This window comes from Hypomesus nipponensis, chromosome 16 (genome assembly GCF_054491055.1).
Source record: "Hypomesus nipponensis isolate SF chromosome 16, ASM5449105v1, whole genome shotgun sequence".
NCBI lineage: Eukaryota > Metazoa > Chordata > Actinopteri > Osmeriformes > Osmeridae > Hypomesus > Hypomesus nipponensis.
This window is the reverse complement of record NC_140376.1, coordinates 930,001-940,142: the sequence shown is the minus strand read 5'-3', so window position 1 is coordinate 940,142 and position 10,142 is coordinate 930,001. Positions and strand designations below refer to the sequence as shown.

General features: G+C 48.1%; 1 protein-coding gene across 1 annotated transcript in view; it reads right to left on the bottom strand.

The window, feature by feature from the left end:
• Positions 1–380: 380 nt before the first annotated feature.
• tp63 (tumor protein p63) overlaps positions 381–10,142 on the bottom strand; it is a 42,469-nt gene continuing 32,707 nt past the window's right edge. The window contains 8 exon segments of the mRNA XM_084675780.1: positions 381–1,700; positions 1,793–1,886; positions 4,334–4,481; positions 4,675–4,775; positions 4,777–4,818; positions 8,535–8,659; positions 8,814–8,896; positions 10,003–10,127. Coding sequence (XP_084531906.1) covers positions 1,401–1,700; positions 1,793–1,886; positions 4,334–4,481; positions 4,675–4,775; positions 4,777–4,818; positions 8,535–8,659; positions 8,814–8,896; positions 10,003–10,127 — 1,018 coding nt within the window. The 3' untranslated portion in view covers positions 381–1,400.

Genomic DNA, 10,142 nt, shown 5'->3' with positions numbered 1-10,142 from the left:
GAATGCCACTGTTCTGCACAAGTTGTTCCTGAGTCAAATGGAAACTATCCACCAATAGAAACTCAGGAGAAGTTTTGTTTATAAAGGATGTACGGCACATGGACCTTTCATAGGAGCTGCTTTAGCATGTCCTTCTCAGATGACCCCCCCTTCCCCAAGTTTGATCTGTAAAGCCCCCAGCTGGTTACGGTCACTGTTCTTCCTGGACAGGAACACAAAATAAAGACCCTGCTGCAACAACAGTGCCCCCTGCCTCTTGGAAAGTGTACTGCGTAACTTTTGCTAATAAAAAGTCAAGTGTGATTTAATTTTATAAGATGTTTTGATAACTTATGCTGTACATTTGACCTAAAGAAAATGTAAATAACTCACAACACTGCTATCGGAATTTTTTTTATTTTGGGGTTTATATCAAAATAAGTACATTGCAACATATTTACAAAACATTGTACAAAAATACAGAACAGGAGATGATTGACTGTGCTTTATCCGTACTTAAACAAAACCTGGCCTAACTCACGTAGCCCGAGCACATACACAACACTTTCTATATCTGAGTCAACTTCGTAAACGTTTTGATTCCTGCTTCAAATCCTTTAACAGATTGTGGCCTGGCAGTGAATCTAAACAGAATCAGGGCTGTTCATTTCCATGAATACACACAGCCTACTCTACTTTGCTACAGCTCCAATATTCCCTTATAATGCTTTGTTATACTGTGAAAAATAAAGTACTTGTTTAAGGGGAAATACTCAAAATACAAAGAAAAGCCCCTTGATAAAATGCAAAGACCATATGCACCATGTGTTGCCCTGTAGTACAGGAAGCAGGAAGCAGACAGGAAGGTTGGCTGGTTCAGGACAACCTCCACAGACACGTGAACACTTACCAAGACAACTGCGCTGAGTCATCAATCAACAGTTTAGTAATCTACAGTAATACAGTAGTGTAAAGCACATATGAACCTTACAGGAAGATACAGTATATTCGCCTATTCAACGGCATAGTAACACTTCTCTCTTGACAGAAAAACAACAATTCTTGAAATTATACAATCAATAACTGGCTTGTGCCAGGAAATCTAAAACAATTATCTTGAAAACTGAAAATACAAAAGGACCATAACGCCGACTAATACAGTCCATTAGATAGTAAAATACACCTTTTCTATGATCCTTAAAAAGATCGCATCCCTCCCCTACCCCCCTCAAAATGTTTTCATTACAGTCATGCTTAAACATTGGAATGAAATACCAAAAAAAAAGACTTAAAAGCAAAATCTCAAAATAGCGTTTGCATTTCTTAAGTGCTCTGTCTGTCCCTGGCGGCGGAAAAACAACAGTGGGTGGGCGGGGCTAGGTGGGTAGGGATAGGATGACATCATCGGAAGCGGACACCCCTCACACCCCCTCCTCCTCCTTGATGCGCTGCTGCTTGTTCCGGCGGGAGTCCAGGTCAAAGGAGAAGTCGGACCAGTCGTCGCGCGGCGGGAAAGAGATGGTCTGGCGCAGCGTGAAGCGCACGGCGTCAATGACACGCTCGCCGCGAGCCTCGGAGGAGCCCACGCTCACACTGGAGGCTCCACTGGTGGTACGCAGGATGTGGGGAGGAGGGGAGAAGTCCATATTCTGACGGTGGTCCATGATGCCCTTCCAGATAATGTGCTGGAAGTCTGTGGGGATCTTCAGCCGAGACAGGTCCTGTGGACAGCAGCAGAGAGGGCAGCGTTAAGTCTGGGTTCCTCCCCTGTCTAACCCCACAGGTGACTGGCGTGGGACAGGCAGGGCCTCACCTCCATGTTAAAGTTCTCTATCTGGTAGATGTTGGTCAGGCCCTGAGCTGTGAAGTAATCCAGACAGGCAGCGCAGCCAAGGCGCAACAGGAAGCTGCAATAGGAGAAACGATCCACAGTTAGTACAGGAAGGAGATAACAGACAGGTTAAATTGTGTTTCTTTACTAACTAGTAAAGTTCAAAAGTGTTTTAACCATCCACAGTAACACCATTTAGCCTAAATATCCATTCACAGACACAATAAGTGTGCGTGTGTTTTGGATGGGAAAATGACCTTAGGGGTTTGCATGTGTGTTTTGGATGGGAAAATGACCAAAGGTGTTAGTGTGACAGGTATGTAACAGACGTAGCCACGCTCCGTCACGACAAGGTATTGTTCGCCGCTCGCGGGATTCAAATGTTCGGCCTCTGACTTGCCAAGCGCGACCACTACCAACTCCGCCAAAGAAAAGCTAGCTCTTCATTGACGCGGGTGGCCTGCTACATACCTGAGGAGTGAGTCTCAAGGATTTTCACACTGTTACACTAGCATGTGTGTTTTGGATGGGAAAATGACCAAAGGGGTTAGCATGTGTGTTTTGGATGGGAAAATGACCAAAGGGGTTAGCATGTGTGTTTTGGATGGGAAAATTAGCAAAGGGTTTGCATGTGTGTTTTGGATGGAAATCACTAAAGGGGTTAGCATGTGTGTTTTGGATGGAAATCACTAAAGGGGTTAGCATGTGTGTTTTGGATGGGAAAATTACCAAAGGGGTTAGCATGTGTGTTTTGGGGGAAATGACCAAAGGGGTTAGCATGTGTGTTTTGGATGGGAAAATGACCAAAGGAGTTAGCATGTGTGTTTTGGACGAAATGACCAAAGGGGTTAGCATGTGTGTTTTGGATGGGAAAATGACCAAAGGGGTTAACATGTGTGTTACGAAATGACCAAAGGGTTTAGCATGTGTGTTTTGGATGGGAAAATGACCAAAGGGGTTAGCATGTGTGTTTTGGATGGGAAAATGACCAAAGGGGTTAGCATGTGTGTTTTGGATGGGAAAATGACCAAAGGGGTTAGCATGTGTGTTTTGGACGAAATGACCAAAGGGGTTAGCATGTGTGTTTTGGATGGAAAAATTACCAAAGGGGTTAGCATGTGTGTTTTGGATGGAAAAATTACCAAAGGGGTTAGCATGTGTGTTTTGGATGGAAAATGACCAAGGGGTTTAGCATGTGTGTTTTGGATGGGAAAATGACCAAAGGGGTTAGCATGTGTGTTTTGGATGGGAAATGACCAAAGGGGTTAGCACGTGTGTTTTGGGGGAAATGACCAAAGGGGTTAACATGTGTGTTTTGGATGGGAAAATGACCAAAGGAGTTAGCATGTGTGTTTTGGATGGGAAAATGACCAAAGGAGTTAGCATGTGTGTTTTGGATGGGAAATTGACCAAAGGGGTTAGCATGTGTGTTTTGGGGGAAATGACCAAAGGGGTTAACATGTGTATTTTGGATGGGAAATCACCAAAGGGGTTAGCATGTGTGTTTTGGATGGGAAAAGACCAAAGGGGTTAGCATGTGTGTTTTGGACGAAATGACCAAAGGGGTTAGCATGTGTGTTTTGGATGGGAAAATGACCAAAGGAGTTAGCATGTGTGTTTTGGATGGGAAAAGACCAAAGGGGTTAGCATGTGTGTTTTGGATGGAAAAATTACCAAAGGGGTTAGCATGTGTGTTTTGGATGGAAAATTACCAAAGGGGTTAGCATGTGTGTTTTGGATGGAAAATTACCAAGGGGTTTAGCATGTGTGTTTTGGATAGGAAAATTACCAAAGGGTTTAGCATGTGTGTTTTGGATGGAAATGACCAAAGGCGTTAACATGTGTGTTTTGGATGGAAATCACTAAAGGGGTTAGCATGTATGTTTTGGGGGAAATGACCAAATGGGTTAGCATGTGTGTTTTGGATGTTAAATCACAAAAGGGGTTAGCATGTGTGTTTTGGATGGGAAAATGACCAAAGGAGTTAGCATGTGTGTTTTGGATGGGAAAATGACCAAAGGGGTTAGCATGTGTGTTTTGGATGGGAAAATGACCAAAGGGTTAGCATGTGTGTTTTGGATGGGAAAATGACCAAAGGAGTTAGCATGTGTGTTTTGGATGGGAAAATGACCAAAGGGGTTAGCATGTGTGTTTTGGATGGGAAAATGACCAAAGGGTTAGCATGTGTGTTTTGGATGGGAAAATGACCAAAGGAGTTAGCATGTGTGTTTTGGATGGGAAAATGACCAAAGGGGTTAGCATGTGTGTTTTGGATGGGAAAATGACCAAAGGAGTTAGCATGTGTGTTTTGGATGGGAAAATGACCAAAGGAGTTAGCATGTGTGTTTTGGATGGGAAAATGACCAAAGGGGTTAGCATATGTGTTTTGGATGGGAAAAGACCAAAGGGGTAAGCATGTGTGTTTTGGATGGGAAAAGACCAAAGGCGTTAGCATGTGTGTTTTGGATGGATAGTAAGGCTAAATGGTGCTTCAGCGTGGCTGCGGGGTGGGGGTGGGGCTACCTGGAGATGCTGCTGTCCATGGGGTACGGAGGGGGCGGGGTGCAGTGAGAGGAGGGGACCATGGGGAGCTGGGACTGCAGGCTGTGTGTGGGGCTCAGCCCGCTCATGTCTGCGTTCATGGGGATGTGGGCGCCCATCATGGGGGTCACTGAGGGGAGGACAGGCACAGTAGCTGTGAGAGGCTCTCTGTCAACACCACACAGCAGAGACACTGAGACGGGGCCAATAGAGCTAGGGGAGGGCAGGATATTCCACAACAGACACAGACAAACAAAGACACTGACACACAGACAGACACACAGACAGCTAGAGGCTACAGGAACAACAGAAGGTCCACTCACTGTCAGTAAGGCCGCCCACCATGCCAGAAGGGGTGAGCGTGTTGCGCTGTTGGGGGTTGATGAGCTGGCTAACAGAGGGCAGCTTGTTGACCTTGCTGTGAGGGGGAGCTGGACCCAAAGGAGGCCTGAGAAGCCATAGCAGTCCTGGGACAGGACAGAGGGTACAGTCCGTTACTGTCATCTCCCCTCAGATCCCATCTTAAACGACAAGAAGCCTCACGGTTAGTCACATTCAACACCTTTACGTTACATTTACACAACATCACCATCATGAGAAAATTACAGTCGTCAGTTAAATGTTCCCTTGTGTCCCTAACTTTCACAATGGAAAATACTTCTTCTGATTGTCAGCGTGATGAGGAAAAGGTATCTTGGTTCTAGCTTGGCTGATCTCGCTGGTTTTACGAGACTGTTTTTCCACAATAACATGTCATAAACTGTAACTGTTGGAAACCCTCTCTGACGTTCCTGGAAACCAGCGTTCGGTCTCAGAAGCACAGCCCTCTGGTCACCTACCAGAGATCTCGCCCAGGTAGGCAGGCCAGCTACGCACCTGTCCACACCTGGAGATCTCTTGGTAGGTCTGTCTACTCTGTATGGGGGAGGTGGATGGGAGGAACTATTAACTATGGTTCTTTGTTTTTACACTACTATGGGAAGAAGGGGTGAAACAGGGATGAAAAGAAGGAAAAATAAAGAAAAGGAGAGAAAGTCAAAGCACAGAAAACATTTATTGAATCTTAGACAGACAGAAAGGCAGACTTACAAAAAAAAAATCAACAAAACATCTGTTTCAAACAGTGTTTCAAAAGCAACTTCTCCACAGAATCTGTGGATGATTATCAAACATTTGTAATCTCCTCTCATGTTAAACTAAGGCAAAATATTTTCCAGACCATCACAAAAAAAAACACTTGAAACACTAAAAACAAACTCAACTGTCCAGCAGTGACATTAGAAAATCATGACCAGCATTATCAAAGTTATTGACATAATAAAATCTTCCCCTTTACAAACCAACACAGCGAACTTAAGTTCGAGCCCAGCTCCAAAAACAGGAAGGAAATAGTCTAAAGTCAGATTCTTACAGTAGAGCACTACCCAAGCAAAAACATCTCTTATACTTACAAAGTATAAGTACAAACATACTCACATACTGTTTATAAAAGTTGTTAATGAGTATGCAAATATGCAAAATCAGTACAATTTAAGTACACTTTGTAGAAAAAAATATAATGAAAATGTATATAGCTCTCATTTAATACATTTAAATTACATTTAAAATATATATTTTTTGCACTTGGGCAGCTCCAGACGTCTGTTCTGGGAGGATCAGAGGGCAGAGGTCGTGACTGAAGCCTAATCCAAAAGTGAGATGAACTATGGCAGACTGAAGCAGCTCTGTGATAGGTGGAGGCAGACTGAAGCAGGTCTGTGATAGGTGGAGGCAGACTGAAGCAGCTCTGTGATAGGTGGAGGCAGACTGAAGCAGGTCTGTGATAGGTGGAGAACTTCTGTGTCGTGGAGGTGTAGCAGGACTATTTCCTCTGCTCTACAGAATGTCAGAGTTTACAGACTGGATCCCAGAGAGAGAGGAGGGACAGGGAGGAGAAAGAGAGAGAGGAGCAGGGGGGAGAAGCAGGGGGGAGGAGCAGGGGGAGGAGCAGGGGGGAGGAGAAAGAGAGAGAGGAGCAAGGGGAGGAGCAGGGGGGAGGAGCAGGGGGAGGAGCAGGGGGGAGGAGCAGGGGGAAGAGCATGGGGGGAGGAGCAGGGGGGAGGAGCAGGAGGGAGGAGCAGGGGGGAGGATCAGGGGGGAGGAGCAGGGGGAGGAGCAGGGGGGAGGAGCAGGGGGAGGAGCAGGGGGGAGGAATGTGAGGCCCTCTCAGGAGGAGCTGCAGGTTCTCCTCTGCTCTGCTGGAGGCTCCAGGAGCTCCGAACCGAGACGCGCCCTGAGAACACTGTGGAGAACCAGAGAGAACCAGAGAGAACAGCAGAACAGAGAGAACAGAAAGAACAGCAGAACGGAGAGAACCAGAGAGAACAGCAGAAGAGAGAGAACCAGAGAGAACAGCAGAACAGAGAGAACAGAGAGAACAGAGAGAGACAAGGTAGAAATGAGCACTGGCTTTGGAGGAGACCAGAAAAGCCAGACCCACCCACCCACCCTCCATCCATTAAACAAATTCTACTCTGTGTGATTAGTATAAACTTGTTTTGCCCTGCACTTACATAAGCATCCACTTGGTGGCACTGTTTGCCAATAGATACATCCAATCCATGAGAGAGAGAGAGCGAGAGAGAGAGAGAGAGAGAGAGAGAGAGAGAGAGAGAGAGAGAGAGAGAGAGAGAGGGAGGTATATAGAGAGAAGGAGAGTAGACTTGAAAGATTAAAAAAAAAAACTTTTGAAGAGTTGAAAAAAGACTGAAACGTTCTGTTGAAAGGGGGCACAGAGCTTTATTTCAGCGTGAGGAACAGTGAGGGGTTCAGAAGATTTCAGAGCAGAGCAGAGCACCGCTCAGGACTTAGGGTGGAAATTAGAACAACAATTTCTACAAAGTATTTAATTTCGGTTGAGCTTTTGAAGTTACAGCTGGTCTGACCTCTCATTTAATCTAAAACACAATACAGTTCAACACAATTGTCAAAGCAAATTTTGACTGTGACAACATTCTGACCACATATTCACTAGGACAAAGAACACTGCCCACATTTCTAACCTGCCTAGTGAGATGAACCAAACTTGTGGATTGCTGATACCTCATGTCTCCAGAGGGACAGCTGGCCGTAGCTTGTCTGAGGTGGCAAGGGTTCCTGGGTAACCAGGAAGGTGAACCTGAACTAAATCTAACCAGGACACTGCAGAATGAGAACTCGAGGAGCTAAACCGTGAGAGGGTTACCTCACAGTAAAAGCCAGTCTGCTTCTTTAATGACAAACGCCAAACATAAGCAGTAATTATTGCTGGGCGTCGCTCTGTCAAGCTGTCATTTCCAAAGACTCCCCCCCTCCAAGCCCTGGGGGCTGCCCCGGGGGGGGGGGGGCAGATCTGCTTGTGGAGGAGAGAGGGGACTGGAAGCTCTAGATCCTGACTCTCGACCTGTCAGCCATAAGTCACCCAGCGTAAGGAACCTCCAGCACAGAGAGGAGGCAGCTCTGCCCAGGGCCTCCCTCCAGATAGGGGGGCACGCACAGGCTGTGCACATCCTTAATAAGGGATCAAGGTCCAGAGGACAGAGTGCTGTGTCTGTGACAGCAGAGGAGCGGATGCCACAGCATATGCCTCGAGTTCATAACCACGACAAGTGAGTGTGTGAGTGTGTGAGAGAGCATGTGTGTCTGAGATAGACACTACAGCCACTCTTAGTGAAACAAGCAAACCATCAGAGTTAGTCCAGAGAGGGGAGGGTTCACAAGTGAGGTCAGGAGACAAGAACAGGCAGCAAGGGAGCAGGCAGTAAACTGGCAGTAAGACATAACCAGGCAGTAGTGAGGAAACAGGCAGTAAGACATAACCAGGCAGTAGTGAGGAAACAGGCAGTAAGACATAACCAGGCAGTAGTGAGGAAACAGGCAGTAAGACATAACCAGGCAGTAGTGAGGAAACAGGCAGTAAGACATAACCAGGCAGTAGTGAGGAAACAGGCAGTAAGACATAACCAGGCAGTAGTGAGGAAACAGGCAGTAAGACATAACCAGGCAGTCAGATCTGGGGTCATCTGGAAGCTGTTGGAAGCCTGAGACATACTGGACCTGTCAGGTCCTGGACTGGTGGACTAATACTTTACTGACTGTTTGTCTGGCTGGCTAACTGTCTGTCTGGCTGTCTGGCTGGCTAACTGTCTGTCTGTCTGGTACTCACTGTTTGTGCAGGAGGTTCTGCTGCTGCTGTCTGTAGGACTCAATGGTGTGCTGTGGGAGGAACTGCATCAGTTCCAGAGACTCTTTGATTTTCACCAAAATCTCATAGATCTCACGGCCTTTAATCTGGTAGAGAGAGAGAGAGAGAGAGAGAGAGAGAGAGACAGAGAGAGGAGGTGAGCTGCTGCAGGACATATCTGGGACAGAGAGAAAGTGGTAGAGAGAGAGTGATAGAGAGTGAGAGAGAGAGACAGGCAGAGGAGCAGAGCATGGGACTCACAGGCAGACAAAACACTTCCTCATCTGTGGATCTTCTCTTCTTGATGGAGGACATCTGGATCCCATGAGACGCCTGGCGGAAGGCTGGAGAGAGAGAGGAGGAGAGGAGAGAGGAGGTGAGGAGAGAGGAGGTGAGGAGAGAGGAGGTGAGGAGAGAGGAGGTGAGGAGAGAGGAGGTGAGGAGAGAGAGGGAGGAGAGAGGAGGAGAGGAGAGAGGAGGTGAGGAGAGAGGGGGTGAGGAGAGAGGAGGTGAGGAGAGAGAGGGAGGAGAGAGGAGGAGAGGAGAGGAGAGAGGAGGAGAGGAGAGAGAGGGTGAGGAGAGAGGGGGTGAGGAGAGAGGGGGTGAGGAGAGAGGGGGTGAGGAGAGAGGAGGTGAGGAGAGAGGAGGTGAGGAGAGAGAGGGAGGAGAGAGGAGGAGAGAGGGGGTGAGGAGAGAGAGAGAGGAGAGAGAGGGAGGAGAGAGGAGGAGAGAGGGGGTGAGGAGAGAGAGGGAGGAGAGAGGAGGTGAGGAGAGAGGGGGTGAGGAGAGAGGAGGTGAGGAGAGAGAGGGAGGAGAGAGGAGGAGAGAGGGGGTGAGGAGAGAGAGAGAGGAGAGAGGAGGAGAGGAGAGAGGGGGTGAGGAGAGAGGAGGAGAGGAGAGAGGGGGTGAGGAGAGAGGGGGAGGAGGTGAAGAGAGAAGAGGTGAGGAGAGAGAGAGAGGAGAGAGGAGGAGAGGAGAGAGGGGGTGAGGAGAGAGAGAGAGGAGGTGAGGAGAGAGGAGGTGAGGAGAGAGGGGGTGAGGAGAGAGGGGGTGAGGAGAGAGGAGGTGAGGAGAGAGGAGGTGAGGAGAGAGAGAGATAGAGAGGAGGTGAGGAGAGAGGAGGTGAGGAGAGAGGAGATGAGGAGAGAGAGGGAGGAGGTGAGGAGAGAGAGGGAGGAGAGAGGGGGAGGAGGTGAGGAGAGAGAGGGAGGAGAGAGAGGGAAGGGGAGTCATTTGTTGCGCTCTTCTGGCAGAGAATAGCCTCAGCACACCGAGAGAAAAAACAAGCGGGGGGGAGAGCGGGGGGGGGCATGCAGTGTATGTAGGAGTGTAGGGATAAAGTTCTCTTGTGTGCGAGAGAGAGTGTGTGTGTGTGTTAGCGTGTGTGAGAGGGGAACAGCAGCCAGTCAGCCCATCACCTCAAGCCCCGCCTACTTACGACGCTTCCTACCCTCGCTGTTCTTGCTCCCGTCCGTGACGTGCTGCTTGCGGATGCTGTCCTCGTCAGCCTTGCGGTCGCGGCCCGGACACGCACAGATCCTCGCCTCGAAGCACCGTCGACCCAGAACCTGGCCACTGGGGGCGACAGAG